The sequence below is a fragment of the Aspergillus vadensis genome, assembly GCF_003184925.1.
Source record: "Aspergillus vadensis CBS 113365 unplaced genomic scaffold BO88scaffold_24, whole genome shotgun sequence".
Taxonomy (NCBI): domain Eukaryota; kingdom Fungi; phylum Ascomycota; class Eurotiomycetes; order Eurotiales; family Aspergillaceae; genus Aspergillus; species Aspergillus vadensis.
Window position 1 is genome coordinate 157,024 of NW_020292062.1, and position 23,423 is coordinate 180,446.

At 49.2% G+C, this 23,423-nt stretch overlaps 9 protein-coding genes and 1 non-coding gene across 10 annotated transcripts; 6 read left to right on the forward strand and 4 right to left on the reverse strand.

Annotated features, from left to right (window-relative positions):
- Positions 1–321: 321 nt before the first annotated feature.
- On the forward strand, positions 322–2,209 carry BO88DRAFT_428458 (uncharacterized protein; the record flags this gene model as incomplete). Its single annotated transcript, XM_025709084.1, has 2 exons — positions 322–911; positions 1,009–2,209. The coding sequence occupies 2 exons, from the start codon at positions 322–324 to the stop codon at positions 2,207–2,209; spliced, it is 1,791 nt and encodes a 596-aa protein (XP_025559401.1).
- A 665-nt stretch (positions 2,210–2,874) lies between these two features.
- Positions 2,875–7,996, reverse strand: BO88DRAFT_348236 (putative ABC transporter; the record flags this gene model as incomplete). The annotated part of the gene is made up of 13 exons (XM_025703412.1): positions 2,875–3,006; positions 3,063–3,107; positions 3,177–3,630; positions 3,688–3,977; positions 4,037–4,288; positions 4,340–4,901; positions 4,952–5,029; positions 5,080–5,749; positions 5,798–5,845; positions 5,895–6,019; positions 6,072–6,170; positions 6,220–6,342; positions 6,402–7,996. 13 exons carry the CDS (start codon positions 7,994–7,996, stop codon positions 2,875–2,877), a joined length of 4,473 nt encoding a protein of 1,490 aa, XP_025559402.1.
- A 1,697-nt stretch (positions 7,997–9,693) lies between these two features.
- BO88DRAFT_348162 (glycoside hydrolase family 1 protein) lies at positions 9,694–11,136 on the forward strand (the record flags this gene model as incomplete). Its single annotated transcript, XM_025703405.1, has 2 exons — positions 9,694–9,871; positions 9,932–11,136. Coding segments are annotated over 2 exons (1,383 nt in total), but the record flags the coding sequence as incomplete, so codon positions are not given.
- A 187-nt stretch (positions 11,137–11,323) lies between these two features.
- Positions 11,324–12,244, reverse strand: BO88DRAFT_470701 (uncharacterized protein; the record flags this gene model as incomplete). Its single annotated transcript, XM_025711675.1, has 2 exons — positions 11,324–11,710; positions 11,783–12,244. The coding sequence occupies 2 exons, from the start codon at positions 12,242–12,244 to the stop codon at positions 11,324–11,326; spliced, it is 849 nt and encodes a 282-aa protein (XP_025559404.1).
- A 301-nt stretch (positions 12,245–12,545) lies between these two features.
- On the reverse strand, positions 12,546–14,052 carry BO88DRAFT_490434 (LPS glycosyltransferase; the record flags this gene model as incomplete). The annotated part of the gene is made up of 4 exons (XM_025712776.1): positions 13,689–14,052; positions 13,494–13,637; positions 13,377–13,444; positions 12,546–13,323 (listed from the first exon to the last, which is right to left on the reverse strand). The coding sequence occupies exons 1-4, from the start codon at positions 13,857–13,859 to the stop codon at positions 12,546–12,548; spliced, it is 1,161 nt and encodes a 386-aa protein (XP_025559405.1). The 5' UTR covers positions 13,860–14,052.
- Positions 14,053–14,752: 700 nt separating this feature from the next.
- BO88DRAFT_t224 lies at positions 14,753–14,826 on the forward strand. The gene has a single exon. It is a non-coding gene; the product is annotated as a tRNA-Val (tRNA).
- A 477-nt stretch (positions 14,827–15,303) lies between these two features.
- On the forward strand, positions 15,304–15,930 carry BO88DRAFT_407377 (EthD domain-containing protein). The gene has a single exon (XM_025707413.1). It carries the CDS (start codon positions 15,360–15,362, stop codon positions 15,771–15,773), a length of 414 nt encoding a protein of 137 aa, XP_025559406.1. The 5' UTR covers positions 15,304–15,359; the 3' UTR covers positions 15,774–15,930.
- A 2,905-nt stretch (positions 15,931–18,835) lies between these two features.
- Positions 18,836–19,384, forward strand: BO88DRAFT_418269 (uncharacterized protein; the record flags this gene model as incomplete). Its single annotated transcript, XM_025708338.1, has 3 exons — positions 18,836–19,024; positions 19,094–19,117; positions 19,157–19,384. 3 exons carry the CDS (start codon positions 18,836–18,838, stop codon positions 19,382–19,384), a joined length of 441 nt encoding a protein of 146 aa, XP_025559407.1.
- A 900-nt stretch (positions 19,385–20,284) lies between these two features.
- BO88DRAFT_470703 (uncharacterized protein) lies at positions 20,285–21,015 on the forward strand (the record flags this gene model as incomplete). Its single annotated transcript, XM_025711676.1, has 2 exons — positions 20,285–20,419; positions 20,479–21,015. The coding sequence occupies 2 exons, from the start codon at positions 20,285–20,287 to the stop codon at positions 20,776–20,778; spliced, it is 435 nt and encodes a 144-aa protein (XP_025559408.1). The 3' UTR covers positions 20,779–21,015.
- A 570-nt stretch (positions 21,016–21,585) lies between these two features.
- Positions 21,586–23,395, reverse strand: BO88DRAFT_407378 (RNP domain protein). Its single transcript, XM_025707414.1, has one exon. The coding sequence runs from the start codon at positions 22,962–22,964 to the stop codon at positions 21,819–21,821; it is 1,146 nt and encodes a 381-aa protein (XP_025559409.1). The 5' UTR covers positions 22,965–23,395; the 3' UTR covers positions 21,586–21,818.
- Positions 23,396–23,423: the final 28 nt, after the last annotated feature.

Consider the following 23,423-nt stretch of genomic DNA (forward strand, 5'->3'; position numbering starts at 1 on the left):
TCCCCACAAGACCGAAGCTTGGCGGTTCTTGCTCGATCGTCACGTTCCTCTCCTCACTTTTCCCTCGTGTAATTCTTTCCCCCTCCCCTTCTTCCTTGCCTGTCCATCTGCAGCTCTTACTGCGTCCCCGACGCCCTCCCATACCACTGTGTCGTCCCTCTTGATTGACGCAGCTTCTCCAACCCTCTATGGTCATGCATTGAGCTGCAGCAACCCAGTGACTGCTCTTTCTACTACCCTCTCCATTGAACGCGTCCCTTCAAGTGTTACCATATTCGCTACGCCTCTCTTCCTGGCTCGACCCCCGCGTCCCCGTGAAACATGGAAGAAGGCGCGTCTTCTCGTCCGACAGATACCCCCGAAGGCTCTGCCGGCGGTGATGATCACAATGCCGCCTCGAGTGCCGCGAAGAACCCGGCCTTGAAGGATCGAAAGTGCCAGTACTGCCATCAAGCGTTCACCTCTTCGTCCCTCGGTCGCCATCTGGATCAGTTCCTTTTCAAGAAAAAACCAGACGGTATCCACGATGTTGAGGAAATCCGGCGCATTCGAAGCGGTATCACTCGCCGACAGGCTCGTACCTCGTCTGGCAGACGCGATACTCCCGAGAGAACAACAGGAAAAGGCCAGCAGGACTCCTACACGCCTGGCGATTCGGGGTCAAAGTCCCGCGATGGCGCGTATAGGATGATGTTCAACACGCCTACGTGGCATGCGACCGGTGTGATCAATGATATTCCCAATCCTAGCCAGTCACAGGATACTAGCTCGTCTCATTCGCGCATTGCGCCCTCGCAATCACGCACTGGACCGCTCCCTTTTCCGGATAGAGGTGGCTCGAACAACCCGGATACCATGAGGGCATTGGAGCTGGCTCTGCGCGAAGTCCTGGATAATATCAAAGCTGCAACGTATGTACATCTCCTATCATTGCTAAATATGCGCTTGTATTCGACAGCGTTGTTAGTCTATGAGTGATTGGAACGCTAACTTTGATATGCTTGATAGTTCCAGAATGCGTCCCAGACTCTCCCCGTTCGATTTCGACATCCAGGCGCAAACCTTCCCTTCTCTCTGCCTGCAGTTGCTGCCCCCGCCTCCCAGTCTATTCGCAGCAAGTCCGTTTCCGTCTCCATCATCATTCCCACTCCAGCCCCCGGGAGTGGAGCATCTGGATATTGTCCGGCAAGCGCTTCGCGCGAAGATCGATCAATGGCAGTCGGATCAGCGCACCGCCGAGTCCAACAACAACTCTCAATCAGGGAGACCAAGCTTAGGTCTAGACTCAAGCATGATCAGCCGGAGCGCGCAGCAGCACGAAGACCTAAGTTTGCGGCACTTGGAGCTGGCATTCAAGCATTGGGCCTCACTGCCGACAGAAGCCAGGAGAGACGCATGGCAGCTCGAGATCACGCGCGCATTCGCCAGGGAAATGGAAAAACGAAAGTCGCTAGATGACCAGCTTGCGCGTGTCCAACAGGAGGCAAACCAACTTCGTGCCCAGGTAGAAAGACTAGGCTCCTGCCAATGGCCCAGGGAATTCGCGATCTTCCCCCCGGACACGCTCCCGCTCCCACGAGACGTCGCCCGAGAACTCGACTCCAAGGAGAGCCAAATCAGCCCTACGGCCTCTCGCTGGGACTACGACAATGTGGTCGCGAAATGGAAACGAGTCGTCATGCACGACAGAGGCATGGGCCGCGTCGGCATTGGCTACGCCAACAGCATGCAAGATGAATATCGCAGCGCAGAACCTAGACACCCACCCACCACCACCGCACCCGCAACCACCAGCGACGACCCAACCCGCTCCAGGATGTTGAACCCCCCGTCGGCACTGAGCCCTGGCCCTTCCCCCTCAAACACAAGTGGTGGACCTTCGGCGCCTCCAAGCCAGCAGACCTCGCCCTATATGCACCAACATGACAGCACCCGGAGTCCTGACGAGGGCCCGCAAGCTAAGCGGCCTCGCCTGATGAACGGCCACCACATCGAGAACCCCCCGCACGCTCCTGACGGCGCACCTGCTCCTACTGGCCCTACTCCCTCCTCTGCTTCTGCTACCCCAACAACGGCTACAAACCAGGGGCCCGCTCCCGCTCCTCCCTCCACTACTTCCTGGACTACCACTAGTGCTCAACCATCCGGTATACCTGCAAATCCGGCCAACCCTGCAGGTCCCACGCCTCCGCCGTCTTGTTCTGGGTAAGAACTGTCTTTGAAGTCCAACTGGACATATCAATATCTCTTCGGAGTCATCTCCAGAGTATGAGTGTAACCCGTGAACAAAGAGAGCGTTATCGCCATGTGTGTGTGCGCGCGTGTTAATTCGATCAATGTGTTGCCGTTACATACGATCTTGGTGATCTATTAAGCTAGCTACCAAGGGCTCCAATTTATTGTGAAGATTGGTATTGGGCTACAGTACAAACTTATGTTCCATACAAGCTTTGGGAGGAGAGAGAGGGAAAGGGAGAGAGAGAGAGAGAGAGAGAGAGAGAGAGAGAGAGAGAGAGAGGGACCTACCATACACTCTCTGCTGGATGTAAATATCCAAAATGGCATCACCGCTGCATGTTCACTTTTCTCCACCATCTATTGCAAAAAAGACAAAAATAATCTTGGCAGAGAGTAGTTATCTAATGTGCAAATTACTATAGCATTATGTCACACCGGACTGATATATATTAGTAAGGGTACATGTGGTGATAACATACATCCTTCAGAACGTGAAAATAAGCAATGGTATGACCAACTGGGTCGCAAAGGAACTGTTGGTGCTGAACTTGTGTGTGCGGGAGAGGAGAGATGAATTAGCAGTAATAGTAGATAATGTCGAAGTGGAATGATAACATATAACGCCAACACAATCAATCACTGTTTGGCAGCTTTCTTCGACTTCCGTGCACTGATATTTCTCTTGATGTTCCTTGCGCCGTGAAGGTAGAGCCACGAGAAGAAGAACACGGCCATGAAGTTGAATATTACGTAGGCCCAGAAAATGCCCTATCGAGGCTCAGGTTAGCACATACCTTTTCGAAGGAGGGGGATACCAAACGTACATAATTACGCCACTTGTGCGAGTAGTAAACGTTGAAGTTTCGGGCCTGGTAGCAAGGCCTGATTAGTGTCTGCGGACTCCATACAAAGAACAAGACAGGACAAGGTAAACATACAAAGGCATCGCCAACAGAGTACTGGCAGAAAGCACAAAGGCCGTTACCAGCGTCTTGGACGTATCCACCTATCTGGCTTGCGTAGGAACCGGCATACTCCTGACAAGTCATTCCTGAGGGTGGGCTGAACTCTGATTCTTCTCTGGGGATACAGCGGACCGGAACACCGTGTACAACGACGCCCAGGAAGCCTTCCAGAAGATAATGGAATGGTGTGAGCCAGTACATCCAGGATCTCCAGAAAACATTCAGGCTGGAGTATGGTACGACGACACCGCAGAAGGATAGGACGAACGTGAAGAAAGTCGGCACGAGAAGCGAGGCGAAGAGTGGGTTTGGAGAGAAGGCTGCGATGAATTGACCGAGACCGACATAGAACAGTTCAAAAAGCATCAAGAACATCCAGACAAAACCGGAGGTAAATGAATCTCGCGGGAACCAGACGCCCCAGTACCTGGTGTGCGTTAGGTTGGCTCATCTGTCGAAAGTTGGGAAAGGGAGTTAAGCTCACCAGCAATTGAAATATATCGACCCTGCTACGACCGAGTAGGGCAATTCTGGCAGGATTGCGCTCGTCACAAATGCAGTCCACGAGTAAATCTTTGAGCCGGCTTCTCGTGATTGGTATAGATTGCGAAAATGGAGAAATCGTGGCTGTAGTTGCTGTATCAGGGGTGGCGCTATTGTGAGCGTCATGAAGATGGAGAACATTCGAGACTGCATGTCAATGTAACTATTTCCTAGGTGCCAGAAAGTAAAAGTGTTGAAGAGCCCGGTGAAAATATGGAGCAAGAATTTGCCCTGTGGAGTGGTTAGAGGGTCGCTTAAAGGTGCAATGTGAGTAAGCTTTTGAGACATACAAGAGCGTATTGGGGGGTTCGCCAGTATGCTACGAAGCTGCGCTTTGAGACAGTCAATATCTGCACCCAAATTGGCATGGCATATTCTCGATTGTCGTCTTTTCCTCCTTCAATCTCCTTGTTGCGTCGCTCCTGAATGATTTTCTCGATCTGCTCTGAAAGCTGACTGTGCTGAGTAGATCTGGCCCAAACATTGCCCCAGTCCTGGCCTTTGTAATCCGGGTTACCGGCACCGATGACATCGAGCATATACTACCACAAATTAGCATCGTATGTGATGGATAAACGTGTATACAACAATACCTCTGCGGGGTTCTCATGAGGGGAGCATTTTCTGGCCCCATTCTGCTCAAAGTACTCAATCAACTTCTTGGAATCCGTGCCGAGCTCATCATTGTAGACGACCCTTCCCCCACTTTGCAACAACAGCAGTTCATCAAACTGCTCAAAAAGGACAGCAGACGGCTGGTGGATCGTGCACAGGATGGCTTGTCCGGCATCGGCAAGGCGTCGAAGAAAACGCACAATATTGTAAGCAGCAAGGGAGTCCAACCCAGATGTTGGCTCATCCAGAAATAGCAGTAATTGAGGCTTACTTGCTAGCTCAACTGCGATAGTAAGTCTTTTGCGTTGCTCGGCGTTCAGTCCAGCTCCTCCCTCGCCGACTATAGCACCTGCAATTGGCCGCATCTCAAGGAGATCGATTATCTTTTCGCAATATTCGTACTTCTCCTTGATAGGTACCTCCTTTGGCTGACGAAGGAGGGCTGAGAACTGGAGCGATTCTCTGACAGTTGCTGTAGGTTCGTGAATATCCATTTGCTCCGCAAAACCAGTTGCTCTCTGGAAACTCTTAGGAAGAGGCCTGCAATTGTAAGCAGCTGTTGGAGAAGCAGTCTTCAAGCTGATACTCACTTTCCGTCAACAAGAAAGGTACCTGTGACGACGCCAAAATTTATCCGCTGGGCGAGAGTATTGAGAAGCGTGGTCTTGCTGAACAATAATTAGTGCTTGTCTACAGACCTTAGGGAACCGTCACTTACCCAGCCCCAGAGGCGCCCATTAGCGCAGTAAGACGGCCCGGCTTGACATATCCTTGAACGTCTTGCAGTAGCTTTCTGTGGCCATCTTTGTAAGGAATCGTGTAGTTCACACCCTGCCAGGTGAATATCGACGTGCTTCGCGCGATCCCATGCACCTCATCACTGGAACCGTCTGTATCCTTCTCTTGGAACCCGTTGGTGGTTCCTGTTCCATCACTTCCCGTTTCCACATCCCCTGGAAGTTCTTTGTTTTTGACAGCCTCCTGCACAGCCTCGGGCGCCTCGCCCTTTTTGAAGATTGTAACCGTGCTGCCTCCTTTATTGGGCTTCTGGAGCTCCATTCCGACCATTGTCAAGCATACAAAAAGGATAAACCAAGCTATGACAATACCGAAGTTTCGCCATAAATGGGATCGACTGTAAGTGAAGGCAGTCTGTATGTAGTTTGATCCCTGCACAACGAGTTGATTTGGCGTACTTCCTTCGATCGCACAGACTTGGTTGCCAGGCTGTGCACTGGGTCCATCAGGGAATATGGAGGGGGGGACACACTGCAGATTCAAATCATAGAATTCATTTGACATGATCGCCTCAAACGCGTACTGCAATGGATTGATCCAGATTAACCATTTGAGCCACGGGTGCATTTTCCAGGGAGGAATGAGATATCCTGGGTATCTTCAGTAAGAATATCCATTAGATGGCTGATATCTCTTACCGGTGTATACTATCAGCGCCTGGACAGAGACTCCAGTTACACGGGTGGCTACAATCTCGGTCAGCTCACGTAAAGAACAGCCTACAGGTTTACATACCAACGTCGAGAGAAGCACTCAGTGCTCCGATGGTCCGGAAGAATGAGTACATGGTCATGGTCAGGATAAAAACGAATAAGAAGTTGATGAAAAATTGAGACGCAGTCCGCGAAAGGTTAGACATACTAAATACATTGGTTAGCCTCATTCAGTAATTGATGCGGTAGAGTTGCATACAAGTATACGATCAGCTCGAAAATGGTGATCTGAACGAATACAATGGGAACATCGACGACCACTTGAGCTAAGGCATATGCCGCTGGACGATAGAAGGAGCTGGTAAAGTTAGCTTACTGCAAACATATGTATGCCATGTCCCACTGACAAACTCTTATGTTTCAATATGACCGGTCGACTTCCATAAAGAGCCGTAAGCTCTGCCATGGCCAGCAGGGAATTGAATAGTAATACGTAAAACATGACACCGCCTCTGGTAAAGACACCAGCGCTATGAAAGTTGTCAGATCACTTGTTGATTGGCGTGGATGATGGGTCATTGGGACGAACCTTGTCTGGGGCAGGTCATAGAAGAGACTACCGATGATGAGAGCCTGGAACGTGAGCATCACCCATTTCCCGATGAGCGTTTGCTTGTCCCCGTACATGACGAGGAATTGCCGTTGAGTCAGTATAACAACCTGTTTATAGAAAGACACCGTATAGTTTTGCTTTTTTCTCTTTTCCCTGGCTTGCTCACATGCCTGCTGCTCCGACTCGATCTCTTTTTCAAAATTTTCGATATCGGCCTTGGCTTCCTTGTATATTTCACTCTTTCGATACGCTCTCTGAAAGTCCTCTCCGGAACGCGGAACTCGATCCTCCCAGCCTTCCTTGATACGTCGCGCGTACGGGTCACTGACAGACGTCAAGAAATCAGGTGTGGTCCATCGAGGAGGGCACACAAACCCCAGACGCTCGAAGTATGCCTTTGCATTTTCGGTGCGCCCGTAGTAGGCACATTTGCCTTCCTCGATCAGAATGACTTTATCAAAGAGATTGTAGAGATTTTCAGAGGCTTGGTAGAGAGCCACAAGTGTAGAGGCATGTGCCATGTCTGTTGAGCTTCTCAAGCTTTCCACGTACTCCAGAGCCGTGCTAGCATCGAGGCCTTTGGTGGAATTATCCCAGCATTGCGTGCTGGCTTTCGTGATAAGGGCTTCCCCAATAGACACACGCTTCTTCTCTCCCCCAGAAACACCGCGAATAAGTTCATTGCCGACCTTGGTCCCAAGTGCATGCTCTATCCAGAACAACTTGGCGATGGTAGAAAGGAATGTCTCCTGGTAGTGCTTTCTACTTTCACCAGGCAGTCGTGATGCTTTGTCCGGGGTTCTTGACTTGAGAGCAAACATCAAGGTGTCGCGTACGGTGAGCGTGGGATAGTGGAGGTCGTCTTCGGGGTTGTACAGAACTTCCGAACGGTAGTTTTTGGCCATTGTTTCGGCGTCTGCACCTCCGTAGCGAACATCACCTTCCACGCTTTTGTAGCCTGATCGTTGATTCCCAATGACTTTTAGAAACGTAGAGCACCCGGACCCCGGACGGCCAAGAACCAGAAGCATTTCCCCCGGCCGTACACATCCGTTGAAGTCATCCAGGATGGTTCGCAGTGGTGCGCTCTTCCTTCCGCCAGTGAGTAGGCCTTTAATCAATCTCGGTAAACCCAAGAGGATGTCAGTATTTGTGGGCTGGAGAGCCGCCCCTAGACCAACACCTCTGACAGTCAGGTTTTTCCACACCACACCAAGATGTCTTGTCTTTTCCTCTTCTGAGTTGGCCTTTCTTTCCTGGCCAAACATCCGCGAAACCAACCTCGCTATCTGATCCGTATCATCGGCCCCCGCGGCCCCAGTGCTGCGTCGTTGAGAAAGGGCGCGAGCAATATCCTGTTGCGTGAGCTGCCTCTGAAGTGAGGACTCCTGTCGGATCACATTTTCATTCGAGACTTGATGCTCAACAGGAATAGCCGATTGCTTTCTCGAAAGGCCCGAGCTACGCGACGCGCTTGAGCTCGAAACTGAAGAAGAATCCAGTGGTGCTTTTTTCTCGTCTTCTTCGGGAACAAAGCGTGGCTCGCTGGGAGGGGAGCGTCCCGAGTCCATGTTGATAGTGATGCGACACTAGCTACCGAAATATAACATATCAATCAGTAAAGTAACGGCGGAGACAATACCCGATGTCGGCTTGAAACAGAAGTCAAGAGACACAACAGGGGGATGAGCGAATGCAATGGGCTTCTGTGTGCCCTTATCTCTCTACACTCTACATTCCGCGTTAAGTACCGGCATTGTCGGAGCTTGCTTAAGACCGATGCAACTTCACCACCGAGCTCTAGCTTTCGACCAGCAGAGTGAAGTATGGATCGGACAACATGACGACCGAGATGCCGATCGTGGGATCGAATAAGCATGCATCAAGTGATGAGATAAGTTCGGATCATGGAAGAAGGTGTGGGAGAAGACCCTGAATGAACCATGGTTTAAGCTTGATGTCGTCGATAGTTTCCGTGGATCATGGTGAGGTCATCATCTGCGGATCTGGACCAGATCGGTAATCGGATGCGGTTGCTATTAGTTCTCCATTGTCTTCAGTGACTCAAAGCATTGTAACGGTCATAGAATTGAAGCAAGGAGGACGACAAGAGCTGGGAGACTCAGCTTGCGTAATTTCCCACATTTTGCTAGACACAAAATCAGCCCAGGTATGAAGTTATCAGCCACTCGAAGAGGAGTCTGGGTTGTTCTATAGATAAGCCCATGTTGGATGATCTTTTATCAAGGCGGCGAATTCCAATGTCGCAGTTGGATGGTCTGTCCCACCTTTGACAGCATTGCTGGGGTGCAGTTGTGGGTAATGGAATGAAGGGGGGCGTGAAGGAGGACGAGGAAGATGGCTTGGCTGCATCCAGAAGAGAGAAAAGAGCCGCGCCCTCTGCTTTTCCGCCTCATTCTCTTCTCCCCTCTTCCCCTATTCCCCCCCGTCCTCCTTTGACTTTGTTACCTCCTCCTTTTCAACCTCTCTCTCTGATATCTCTGGAGATTCAAGTGTTTGCAATAACTAACAATACTCTCCTCTTCTTGGCTGAACAAATGGCGGCATAGCCACCCCCGCAGAGTACCAAGGGAGGGCAGCAGATTGACGTCCGATAATTAACCGCATCAATGAGAAGGGGTAGTTTTCTCTTCAAGATACTTGGCTACTAGAAATAGATGCTTTACCATTGCTCCCCCCGATGAAGATCCTCCATCTATATAAGTCTGTGTGCGAAGATGCCGGAAACGAACTGGATGTTTTTTCCCCGCTTGTCGTCGCTATACATATTCCGGCTGATTGAGCCGAACGCAGAAGTCGAACAGCATAGCTATATAAAAACCAGCTTTTCGTAAACGCGGACCTATCTTTTGAGCATTAGACCAAGAAGGATATACCTTCACATCTCTGCTGAATCTTACAATGCATCCTCACGTCCTCTGCCTAGGGCTGCTGCTTGCTAGTAATGCAGCTGCACAGTCCAGTACTGCCAGTTCCACAGCTGCATCCCCTCTGGTAACCACCTTGAACATCACCGTAGAAGGTGGAAACTATACACTGCACAACTATGTAGAGGATACAAATACATCTAACAGATGCTCCAGATCTTTGGAATCTATACATTGGCCCCGTCCAGAATACATCCATCAACACCACCGTTGAACCCACCCCAATCCCATCTGCTGAGTTAATTCCACCTCCCCCGCTCTACTATCCCTCATACCTACCGGGAGCCCAGGTCGCGGGACAAGGAAGAAATGACAGCTGGTCATTTCCCCCGGGGTTCTGGTGGGGCGTCTCCAGCGCTTCTTATCAGATCGAAGGAGCCGTCAAAGCAGATGGCCGGGGCCCTAGCCTATGGGATGCATTTAGCCACCGGGTCTTGAACATTGCCGATAACCAGACAGGAGATGTCGCGATCAACGGGTACTACATGTACAAACAAGGTAACATCCCCATTCCCCATACCCAGAAAACCCAATCTTACCAGTATGTCAATACTCCAGACATCCAACGCCTCGCTGCGATGGGCGTACCAACATACTCTTTCTCGATCTCCTGGTCCAGGATTTTCCCCTTCGGCAACGGCCCCATCAACGAAGCAGGCCTACAGTACTACGACGACGTAATCGACACCTGCCTGCAATACGGCATCAAACCCCAAGTGACAATGTACCACTGGGACCTTCCCTTATACCTTCAGCTCTCCTACGGAGGCTGGCTGAACGAAAGGATCGTCGACGACTTCGTCGCCTACGCCCAGGTCCTCTTAGAGCGATGGGGCGACAAAGTCTGGCAATGGTATAGTTTCAACGAGCCGCACTCATTCTGCTATGATTATCCAATACCAGATGGATATTTCCCTCCTACCAACATCCCAGGCGTCCAACAACCCTTCTGGTGCGGACACTATATGCTCATTGCCGCCGGCAAAACATACCAGCTTGCACGTTCGATGAACATCACTGCCCCAATCAGCATCAAGAACAACGGCGGCTACAAGCTCCCTCGAACCGCCTCCCCAGAGGACGCAGAAGCCGTTGAGCGCGCCTGGGCATTCAACGAAGGGTGGATCGCAGACCCCCTATTCCTAGGCGACTACCCAGCCCGTGTGAAGAACTTCACATCGACCTTCTTACCCGAGTTCACTGCCGAAGAGCGGGACATGATCAGGGGAGCAAGCGATTACTTCGTTCACGACGCCTACACGGCTGCATATCACATGGCGCCCGATGCAGGGATCGAGGGGTGTCTAGCTGACCCCAACAACAGCCTGTACCCTTCATGCTATAACACCTCTTACACGTTGCCTGAATCCGAAGGTGGTTGGCTTATTGGCCCAGCGTCCGACCCTGGCTCGGTCTGGCTTCATAAGGCTACTGATTGGCTGCCTAGGTTTTTGCACTATATTCAGGACACGTGGAATCCCGTGAACGGTATAGCCATTGCTGAGTTTGGATTTGCGGAGCCGTTTGAGGCGTACAAGACTCTGCGCGAGGATATATTGACGGATCCTCTGAGGACGCTCTATTATCATGATTATGTGCAGGCGATGTTGATGGCTGTTCAAGAAGGGGTTAAACTTGTGGGGTGCTCGGCTTGGAGTATGGCTGATAATTTCGAATGGAGGGCTGGGTATACTGTTAGGTTTGGAATACAGGTGGGTATTCTTTTCTTCTGTAAAGATAAGCTTTTACTGACATCGTTGTAGTATGTCAACTTGACTACGCAAGAGCGTTTTTACAAGGCCAGTTTCTTTGAACTGGCGAATTTGTTCCGCACGTATATCCAGGGCTAGTGGAATGCGTCTGGATAAAGGTCTGCCACTGCGTTGTCATACGTATCGTACGAATGCTATTGCTTGATCCTACCTCTTGTATCCCTACTGCATACATGCATCACACCCACCTCCTCCTCCGTCTCTTAACAAAGGTTTCCCAACCATCCCTTATATTCAAATTAGGAGTGATCCCATTATCTTGATAAAAAGAATGAAGATAATCCAAAGCCGGCGTATGACCACTAACCTCCATGTCCGAACTCATATCCCGACGACCTGGTAAAAACAGAGGGATATACAATATCAGATCCGGCGCTGTCGAGGCATTACACAAGCCCATACCCTCCATATATTCCAGTACCCAAGAGCCCGAACGATCACCCCACCAGTAAACAGTAGCATAATCCATCAACCCATGGAGTTCGCCATGGAACACCAGGATTTCGAAAAGCATTTCCATGCGCACACCGTCATTTGGCGGCTCTGGTCCCGTTTCGCTCACTCTCTAACACATAACGCACATTAAAACCCATCCCCACCCACCCAATAAAAAAGATCAGATTGACTAACTACTAACCTGTATCTCACACCTCTCCCGGAAACCCAAATCATCCGCAATATGGCTAACAATCCCCAATGCACGCGCAGGAGGCTGCTGGACCAGCATCCGACGCCAACTTGCGTTTTCTCGCATGTATATTTCCGTCCTGGTGGGGTCTCTGACCATGTGGAAAGTGTCGAAGGTGAGTTTGCTTTCTGTGTGCTCGGGGAAGACGGTACTATTCCGTTGGAAGATCCCTGGGAAGGCTTCTGCTAGTAGAGGGTTGAGGACTCCCTGTGAGGAATTGTGGTTGCGGCGTCTAAATGGTTGTATGAAAAGTGCTTGTTGGATGGGTCGGGAATTACTGATTGTGTAGTTCCAGAAACGATTGACGCGGGACGCTGAGGTAAGGATTGTGCGCATGTCTAGTTCCAGGAGGATGTATTCTAAGATGGTGCGGACGGAGAGGCCGGTTTGGACGCTGTTGTGGAATTCCATAATGATGATTGTTATACTAGGTTGGGGGTGGATGGGTTTAGTTTGGAGGTTATGTTCTTACTTCTATATAGCAGAGGCTATGGCGTTCTTCGTTAGGCAAGAGCTACATATTAACATGATGCTGGGTCGTACTTTCCTGTGTTGTTGATTCTTGGTTATCTTTGACGCGAGAATCGAGGTTTCTTAAAGTCGATAGACAAAAGATCAAATGTGATTAATGTAGGTATCCTCTAAAGAAAAGCAAGTCTATATACATTATTGAGCAAGATTTTCGAAACTGCCGGCATATGTTTCCCTCTGATCACGGGTTGACAATTGAAGGACTATACACGTCGTCCTCTGCAGAAATGATCATAGATCCCCGAGTCATTGAAACATTCGCCGGATTAATCACTGGAACAGGGGCGTCGTCCCAGTTGGAAACAACTGTATCTTCTCCAGCCAATATGCGGTTGATGTTCAGCATCGTACTGTACATAACCCCGTGACTGGAGATGGGATGGACGTCTTCATTCCCGCCATGGATATCAGATTCCTTCGAGGAGGGCCCAGCGGGATGATAGCCACCTGTTAAGGATGGGTAGACCGCAAAGCACCGGAGATAGCCATTGCCACACATGCGACCGAGCGATACGTCGAACTGAGCACCAATGTCGATTTTATCGGCGAGGCCTGTCGGGTTCACGGAAAGAGCGGACAGAATTTTCTGAGCACCATGGTAGGTCACAGCATAGACAATCGAGCAAACTGCATCTTCGACGGCGCAGGTTAGACGGCTGTAGTCTGGTACCCCGAACGAGGGTGGATCGCGCCAGTAGGGCAGGAAGTGATGTGGCGGGAGGACGGTTGTGTCATTCGAGCTCACGAAATATGGATCGTTCTCTCGACATGACAAGCCACAGTGACCAAGCCAGATGATGTCCCAGTCGTCACCGTACGGTGAAGCGGTCACTTTGTTATCCGCATCCTGGAGAGCCCGGACGCCGAAAGCAAAACTCTGTAGCTGGGTCTTGAGGTTTACGTCCCAGTCGACATCATCCTCCATGATTATGGCACTTCCTAATCTTTCATGAACAATTCTGGAATGCATCGTTAGCCAGATATATGAGAAAGGGGGCAGATCATCGCATACCGTTGCATGGCATTCACATGAGCCCGTCGAGCTCCATACTCGGTAGGTTTGTGATCATAGTTCCAATTCTGAATTATCAGTGACATGCATCTCATTGCATAGTGGCCAATCACTCACATAAGGGTATGTCCTGGGGTCAATCTCGTCTGGAGTGATACCGTTAACCCAGTCGATGTTAAACCCACTGACTGAAGAGCCAAGGACAAGGTTGTCGCGCTTGTCAACCCTGCTAGGCAGATTGATCGCGAATATTTTTTGGACCTATACATAATCAGTGTGGGGGCTAATATCAATTTTATTGGAAGTACCTACCCCCAAAGTTTCGTTCCTGATTGCCTCGAGCTGTGATCGGGCGCTTCTAGCTCCTATCCGCACGGTGGGCCGAGCATAGGGCAACTGCCATAGAATGAGGATGATCCCGAGCACCCCCAGCGCATAGAGAACCAGCCGGCCGAACCTTTTTTGTGATGTGAATAGAAACATTTTTAGCTAGGTCAGAATGAAATTCGACCGGATCGTGAAAGGCGACAAGGCAATCTCCCCAGTCTTTCAATTCCCCTGAATCTCTGCCTAAGCCTAGGCGGCTAGTCTACTAGATCTGGGGCTAAAGAAGTGGAACGGCGCCGGGCGGGGCTCAGCTGTCTGGCCTGACTTTTGTCTGGACACTTTGGTGACTCTTTGTAAGTGGCTTCGAGTCACTTTAGAATTGTATTTCGGTTATGAATTCTTAAATTCCTGTGAGTGCCAGTTGCTAGTCCACCTAGTGCTAGCCCTGACGCGCGGAAGCCAGGGTCCGGGGAACTCATGGGTTGGCGCCTAGTTCAACCACTGAAACGTCGGGTCTCCGCGCCATCAGTTGGTGTACACAGTAGTGCGCATCAGAGTGATATGACTGGTTAATGTGCGATGATACCAATATTCGTCGTTCTTAAAATATCTAACCGTCTGGCCTGCAAGCGAGAGGGGTCAAGTAGCTGCTCGCCTCAACGTAATACCGATTATTTAAGTCATCCTGACTGTTACAATCCCAAAGCCAACCCCTGCAGTCGACCCGGAATGCCAGCTTCAAGCGGAAGTCGTGACGCCATTCCCATGTTATGACCGTGACATCCGGAGGTTGATGGGGAATGTCAAGTTCCGAACAGCCCAGACCAACTGCATACCAAGCCGGTTGGGAGTAAGCGGCTGCGGGTACTGCAGATCACAATTTTAATTACAACAGACATTCATGAGGCGCTCTTTGTTTGATGTGACTACGAAGTAGGGAGGTTTCATTGGTGGCCTTGAGTTAGCGCGTTTATTTTCTATCGTATTTTAAGAGTGAACGATGAGCTATAGCTACATAAATACAAAATTTGCTGCAGAAATACAACAATGGCTGGTTGGTGTAGTTGGTTATCACGTATCGTTAACACCGATAAGGTCCTGGGATCGAGCCCCAGACTGGTCATTCTTTTTTTCTTTATTTTTTAGTTTTCTTTCACACACAGATGCTTCTTTGCCTCTCCTCTTCATCTTCTGCTACTTTATTGACCTAAATTAAATAATTTGGACCTTGTTTCCTTCCCGGAGACCCGTATACCTCCCCATCTGTAGTTATCGCATCTATGTACATCTACTTGCACTAACCATCACTATACAATGATATCCTTCCGCACACCATGACTTGTTATCCTTCCGAATGACAGTCTCACAATCCAGTATAATATATTCAATCCTCTATTCCATCTCAGCCCTACCAAGAAGAAAAGACAAAGACATCTGCCCTAAAAACCCCACCATGAGCACTACTTCATCTATGCCAATCCAAGAAACAGCACTTAGCATGCACCAACTTCCGATATAATCCGTGCCTGACAACCCCACCTCCAATGCAGCTCATGTACCCAAGCTCAAGCACAAACTATACCCTTCAACTCCGTACCAAGCCCACTTTCACATTTTCAATTCCTCCTCCATAGTAACCATCTTCCCCTACCAAAAATGACCGTCCGCGTCTTCATTTACGGCTACCGCAAGCCCGGCCTCTCCCTGTCCACCTTCCGAGAGCGCTACGAAGCACACATCGACCTCGTGAGACGTATCTCCGGCGAAGACTTCCCCCTCTCGCACCGCCGTACCTATATAGCTCGCACAACCGTTGATACCCCACCTGATGGGGCGACGGCCCGCAACGCCACAACCCCAGCGACTATCCTTCTGGGCCAACAGTCAGACTTTGACTTTGATACGACGGCTGAGTTGACCTTTGCGGATCAGCCTTCTTTCCAGGCTTTTATGGCGAAGGTGACGGCCCCTGAGGCGGCAGCGCAGATTGCGGAGGATGAGGAGCGGTTCTTTGATCGGAAGATGCTGAGTTTTGCTATAATTGGGGAGGTGGTGGAGACGAGGAAGTAGGAATTGCTTGAGTGGTAAACAGGGCTATGCCTGTGTGTTTGCTGTTACGAATACTGCTGAGATAGGGTTGGTTTCTTGTCTGGATGGTGCAGTGGCTGACTTGTTGTGTTGTTCAGGGCAAAGGGGAGGTATATACTAGTACTAGACATGATGTTTGCTTTTCGGTGCTAGTTAACGTTATTGCATAGTACTTAGTAATTTCTCTGCTGCATGTATGGGCGCCTTGCCTCGTTGAATGCTTATTTTCGGATTGGAGCTTGAGGTCTGTGGAGTATGCGGCCTAGTTGAATACAGGCACATGAGAAGAATTGTCTGAGCCTTAGGGAAAGGCATATCTGTGAATCAGATACTCCGCTGGTATTACATTTCCTGGTGTAACCTACACTACTACGTGTAGCTGTGAAGAAGCTGGTTTTCCTGAGTGAGATGATGACCACTAGCATATGAGTCAAATGAGGGGAGCCAGAGACATAGAGCCATCCAGGGTCGGTCAAAGACAAGCCAGTGGGTTTATTTGAGAGCATATACTGAGCATCTTAGTTGACCAAGGAAGAACTACCGGTGATTCGCCTACTACCGGTCGACGGCGAAACAGGGCTCGGCTTACTTTCACTGAGTAGGTGGAACAAGAATGTCAGGTAAGTAAAGATAGTGGGTATTTCCGAAACTAGGCCTTGAATGAAAGACAACCAAATCAATATCTTTTTTTTAGTCACCATCCCCTTGGTATACTCAATTCTATTACTTCGTGTCAGGATCAATAATAGTGAAGATGCTATTCCTAACAGCCAAGGCGGCACCACACGGCAGAACAAGCAAGCATCACTCCAACTGCGCCCAAGCCGTGCACTAACACTTTTAGCGCCCAATAAGCTCAGCAATCATGGATCCGTTTCTTATCCCCAGCCACCCGCAACAGGGGAGCAGAAATCAACATGGCTGGGCCACGTCCACGTCCACGCCAATTCCCCTTTTATAATCGGGAGCTGCGTGGTTTTTCATTCTTCCCCTTCCCCTCCATTCCCCGTGCTACTTATATTGGGGTTGCTCAGGGCTCTCTACATACAAGCTCTGTCGGGGTGAAATTCCGCACCCATTGTTTACTATCTACATTCCGGTCGGCTATCCATATCCACATCTTATCGATAAAGTGATTGGGGATCTATACCTGCATTTCCACCATCATCAGCAGCACCACAACAGATACTATCTCTTTTCATAACGAAGCATTACGACTTTCCGCTATTACTTCATTCTCCGATCTTGAAAGTTAAGAAGAATAAGAAGAAATCATCAAAATGCAAGAAAATATCGCCATCGCCGTCATCATCATCGTCCTATTCATCATCCTCGCCATCGCAGGGTACTTTATTCACACGATGAAGAACCGCATCGCGCACTCCCGGAAACGCGCAGTTGATGAAGAAAGCGGTGGTGAAGCTGAGGCCTAAATTTCAATTCGAAAATTACCCAGCTTTCTTCCGCTCATAGAAGCATTACTGTCACGAAAACCACGAGACTACGATGGATTGATCTGATCGATTCGACGACTTAACGGCTTAGCTCACTGCGATTGTTCTTGAGCTATTACTATTACGCATTATTCATGATTTATTGTTTATGGAACATGAAGTTGTCCGTTATGGGATTTATGTATCACGCATAGGGTTTATGTTATGATTGTTTTCTTTTCCCTTATCTTGGTACGGAGTATTTCTGCATATGCATGTTGATTGATTGTTTATACGCTGTGTGTGTCTGGTTTCATATGTACATGCTGTCAAAAGCGTTCATTGTCTGCGTCGGACGGGATCTGACCATCTGTTTACTGATTCTCGGGGTTGATGGATTGGATTGGTGTTTTGTGGTATATGTATATGCTCCCTTCAATTGCCATACATTATTCTGCTTTTTACTGCTAGCTAGTTATATACTAGTACTAGTAGTCAGCCACTATATATGCTGTTCTCCACAATTGCGTCTCCTTCCTTCATAGCAGAAGGCTAAATCCAGACACAGAATAGTATAAGTAATAATTGTTAATATTGAAGGGCTACCACTCATATAGCATCTGTGATGGCAGTCCATGTGTCCGGCAAGTTCCTCCTCCTTACAGAATTCTCGGTTTCTTCCGTTCGCAGTTCCCTATTCCTTCTGGCAAGCTCCGTCAGGCAGTGACTGGAAGATTCACTTATAAAACGCTTTGGGAACGGCTTCTGATGCCAGTATTCCCTGAATATACTACAGTCTGGACCTTCACTAAGCACTACTAGTGGTGATTCGAAATCATTCTTGCACATACGTTAATTGTTCTATCCGGATGAATCATAGGGGCCATTCCCCATTCTCCAGTCTCTATTCATGGTCTTTCTTCACTCAATACCTTTCTCTTCCCTAGTATATATATGGCTGGACTTCCTCTCCTCTATCTCATTTTCTCATCCTCCCTCTATTCTATACACTACTACTATACATATAAGTATGCCCCTCTCTCTACTTCCTTCCGAGCAGCATGACTTACCATACTATGATTTAGTATACAAGCAGCATCAATATTGCTGGATCTTTCCTAAATAACATTTGGCACTTCTGTCGGTTTTACATCCAACACCAACTTAAGAAAACCTTTCACAGTAGCACCCATTGCTCTCTCACCAAAGCAAACATGGGGACTTCTACTACGAGTCTATCAGACGATAGACTGCTCAGCATAAAGTCGCACCGAACCATCATCCACTCCGGTTTTGACTACACCTGTTCATGAGAACTATGAGCAGCAGGTAATTTGGAGAACATGCTCGGTCTTCCAGAGAAAGATCTTTTAGAAGCCTGCCAACTTCTTTGAAGTCGATATGACATTTGCAGGGTTTACTGGTAATAGTTTGCACAGAGCAGTTTCGATCACCAGGAAGAAGACGCGGTGACCATGGAAAAAGCCCTGAATTGCTATCTGGGTCTCGAACTCAGTCGCACCCGCGTCGGAGGTATGCATAAACCGCCCATGGATTATGTCTACTGCGAGGTCCTGTATCAGCATATCATGACCTAAGAAGAAGTGTATCATGTATGAGCCAGAAGATACAGTTATTGCAGACGCCGCGAAGAAAGATATCCAAGGCGTAGCCACAATGGCCGCGCATGTTGATTGGCATGCCGCACTCTCAGAGAGGGAGGTTCCATCGATTCAGAACCCGGCCTTCTCTCGCTTCTGTCACACCAGAGGTACTCCAGCTACTCGGCTTACAGACTGGGTGAGATGCAGCAGCAGGTTCCATCGTTTCCGATTCCTGGCCTTCTCTCGCCTCTGTCATCCTTGACAGACTGCGTTGGACGGACGGGACGGCGTGAGTTCCTCAGTCGTGCAATCTTACCCAGTCACACAGCCACAGACTGAACGAGAAGCAGCAGCAAGAGTTTTCATCTATTACGACATGGGGCCCACCATCCTCCCCCCTGGAAACGAGTACCGAAAAAGCATTGTCGACGTCCCGGTGAACTCGGACAATATACGACCATCTATGCCTCGACGAGAATCTGGCTTGGCCAGGTCCCTCCCTTTTCTTACTCCCCTGGCAGACTATCAGCGTATATTAGCTCCTAGTCAGAAATAGTTTTTCTATCCGGAGGAGACCTGCTCGCCGATAATAGTAGTCTGGGAAATAGTGTGACAGCTTAGCACCGCCGAGTTTGTCATTGCTTTGAATACCAAGATAATTATCAATATTACTATAGGCCGACTTGACGCGCACAAGATCAGTGAGAAGCTAGCTCATCTTTTTCACCATTTATAACATCTCTCTAGCCGCCATTAACAAAGATAGTATGACTAACATCGTCTACTATGTCTCCCTCATCTTGTGCCCTGCTGCCCTAATATGACATATGTCGATGTGTTTTGAAATCATCCTTTTCAACTACCAGGCTGTCTACACTGTCAACCTGGCACACAGGCCGGTGAGCATATTCGCGCTCGCGTCTACCTAATCGAGAGGAAGTGATCCGTTCACGTCTGATGTGACTTGTGCTAGTTATAATAAAGTTTTTTTTTTATTCATCTCCAATCTTTCATCTTTCCTACTCTATACCAAGCTGCTATGGTATCAGTAACTTCGAAGTGCACTCGACTTCCACCACGACCTTCCTTACTCGGCCTCCCTTGCCCGTCTCAATGCAAGCGACACCCCAGATAAGCTGCACGATTATACCGTCCTCGTATGCTACGTGTTCTAACAGAACCCTGGTCGAGATATTCTCCAAAACGAACGCGAAGTCCGACAATGACGACGACCGCTCATCTCTTAATGAAGAGAAGAAACGCAAAATGGAAGAGCTACGGGTGGCCTGATAGTCACCTACTATCTATCTATGTAATAATATATATGGCAAGATATAAATCAAAGCCTGTTAATAGACAATCAACGCTACCAGCCAATTGCATGTTCGGAAGGATTCAAGAAAGTCCTAACTAATACTCATCTCGTGAGTATTAGTACTGCAGAGCATCAGAAACAATGGGTCTCAAGTCCAAAATGGAAGTCGAGTCTGGCAGCACTGATCCAGAATCTATTACATACCAGAGAACAATGAGCGGTCTCGCTCAGGATCAATGCCAATGTTTCTGTGGTTATGGAGCTCGTGGAGTTCTGGTCAGTGTGGTGCACTGAAAGTAAAAAGAGTCGCTATTATCACGACATATGCAGATCAGAAAAAGGAGTACGTCCGCCAAATGGTAAAGTTATCGGGAAGGCCGAATATAGCTTGGGAGGACATGGTAAAGTCGCTACGGTTGACTCAATGCAGCCATATTGTTACATTGCATTGGGCAGTCGACTCAGGGACGAAGTCCGAATTGGGCTTTGCCGCTGACAATCGTCGTGCAAACGTCATCCTGACAAGAGCATGGGCCTCTTTGATCGTTGTAGCCAATGGAGCTATCATAACTGTCTTGGGCAGATCCGATGGCGGTCTATTCAGAAGTCCTGGTTCATTGGACTGGTTGTTTTGATGATGTTCTGATTGGGATAGCTGCAGGGATTGAAGGCGGAGGAAATAGATTATAGACCTCTTTTCGGATAGTAAGCCATGCGACGGACTTGTTGAGGAGACAATGACTTTCTGTCAGGCGGAGTTTGACAGGTGGTTTCTTTTCTGATGAGGTATTTTGCATGTCAAGGTTGGAGGAGGTCTGAATGGGTAGCAGGAAGGTACAATAAACACGCTCTTGAGATCCTTAGATATCGACCTCGCTACAAAACAATGTAGGAGGATTGTCCGGAAAAGCCTATTATTATCTGTTTAGCAGTATATACCAATGCGGTGTAATTGTTCAAGTAAAGTCCTCCCAGAAGTAGTGCCTAGGGTAATCAATTGAACCGGTACTGTAGTTTTACTCCAGTAAGGACTTTAGCCGATTAAACGTGTCCCAACACACAGTGCAGAAGCAGCTCTTCATGCCCGGACTTGAGAGATGATAAGCAGGCAATTGCAGCGGCCTGAACGAACCGAATTCTTTTAAGTGCGAAAAGTATAGTATATAGTGAGACTTGCCTAAACGGGGAAGGGGGGATACCGTGACCGTTATAAAAAAGTGGTAGTAGCTAATTGGTAGTTAGTTATATCGGGAGTCGTTTGGATGCCAAAAATTAGAGCGAGTCACCGCCACAATCCAAGAAAGCATAATATAGTAGTTTTCGATATCCGCTGGAGGTATACTGTCCCCATGGCAGGTAGAACATCATGTACAAATTTTATACTAATTACGTTGAGACTGAATTTCGAGTTCCCGCGGCAGTAGTAGTATTTCGTTTTCCATTCCGTGACTGCTGTAGCCGATACTATATATTGCTGTTGTACTGCGTATAATGACCCTGGGACACTTGTCTATATAAATAATTTTTTCCCGAGGCCTCGGTATCATCTCGCTGCTCACCATTTATTTGAACATTGTAGGCGTCCTTTATGCCGATAGAAATTTTTCTGCTTAGCTTTATGCATTATTGTTTATCCGATACACACTAAGTTTTTGAAATATCCAACATGACTCCTTCATCCGATAATCTTGAGTCCTCCCTTGGTCTTTCCATGCTTTTTGACGCCATCATGCTTGACCTTACCACTGCCGGAGCCACCACTCGAACCGCCGCCACCACCATGCTTCTTCCCATTTTTCGTGTTGGACACGGGACGGACCTCCGTGGTGGCTCGTCGGAGCAGAACCGGATGCGAGCCAATGTACTTGCCCTGCATCTCTCTCGCGGCCTTGAAATAGTCGTCGCCGTCGCTGAAACTGACGAATCCATAACCCTTACTCTTCTGGGTACGTTTGTCGCGGATTACTCGGGCCTTTTGAACGGAGGTGTACTTGGAGAATGCCTTGAGTAGCGAATCGTCCGTGACCTCACCAGCCAGGTTGCCTACAAACAAGCGAAAGTGTGCGGGATCCCACTCGAGGAGGGTCGAATCGGACCAGGTCTGACCACCTCCGGCACGGACCACAGTCTTCGGTGCAGGCTCCGGGTTACCCACGGTGGGTGCTGGCGTGTTAGCCGCTGTATTGGAACCGGACGGGGTGTTGGCACCAGACGCGGGACCAGCAACACCCGGGTTAACACCCGGGCGACCAGGAACCTTGCCGGCTACGGGCATCTCCTCCTTGTTTACGTAGGCACTCTGCCACTGTGCAATCTGGGCTTCCGTTTCAGGGTCCAGCCCCGATTCATTCCGGCCAAAGTTCCTCCCACGCATGCCATAGGCGCCTGACTGATCGCCCCCTGCTGGCGTGAAGGGGTTTTGAATTCGAGGTACAGACGGACCGTATGTGTTATCATTGTACTGGGCGGCCCCGTAGTAAGAAGGGCCGCTTTGATATGACGCTTGCGCCTGAGGGTAGTAGCCACCGTAACTGCCCGTGGTCGGTGTCGAGTATCCACTAGATGTAGTGGGCGGAGCGGACACGACGGGGCTGCTGGTACGGTAAGATTGACTAGAAGCTACCGAGCGAGGCTGAAATGCTGTGATGGCGCTGTAGCCCGGTCGAGACCCGTTTCCGCCATAGCTGCTGTTTGCGCCTGACGGTGCCGCCGAATATGCAGGTTGAAAGGTAGATGGTGAGGCGGCGCTTGCTGTTGCCGGCGGCCGGGGAGGGAGAGATGACGGGGCTTGTCTGAGACCTGGAGGTGGCGGAAAGGACATGATGAACGGAGAGTCCGATATATAGTATAGAGAGAAAGGTGGTGGATGATGCGATGCGCCGTGTGCAAACTAGCAGCAGACACGTACCTTCAGGGTTTGACTGACGCAGCAGTCATACGCCAGACGTCACGCCTGAAAAAGGTTCCGAATCTTGATGGAGAGAAGGACTAGTGATGAGCCTTTCTAGATCTTTCCTTGCACTAGTACAGAGACAGGTGAGTAGACAGGAGGGGAAGTGGTGGTGGAATATCTAACAATTCCTTGCTGTAGAGCGTGAAGAGGCGACGGCGGTTTCGATAATCAAATGTGTGGTGTATCGGTAATTGCGAACCGTGTGCTGTTGGAAGGTTCGGGTTGACAAGTTTGATGGCCCAGATGACGGATGAAGTCCAGCGCGGCAGGAGAGAAAAGACAGCATGAATGGTTTTTCTCGCCTCCCGTTCGATGCAAACCGGGCAT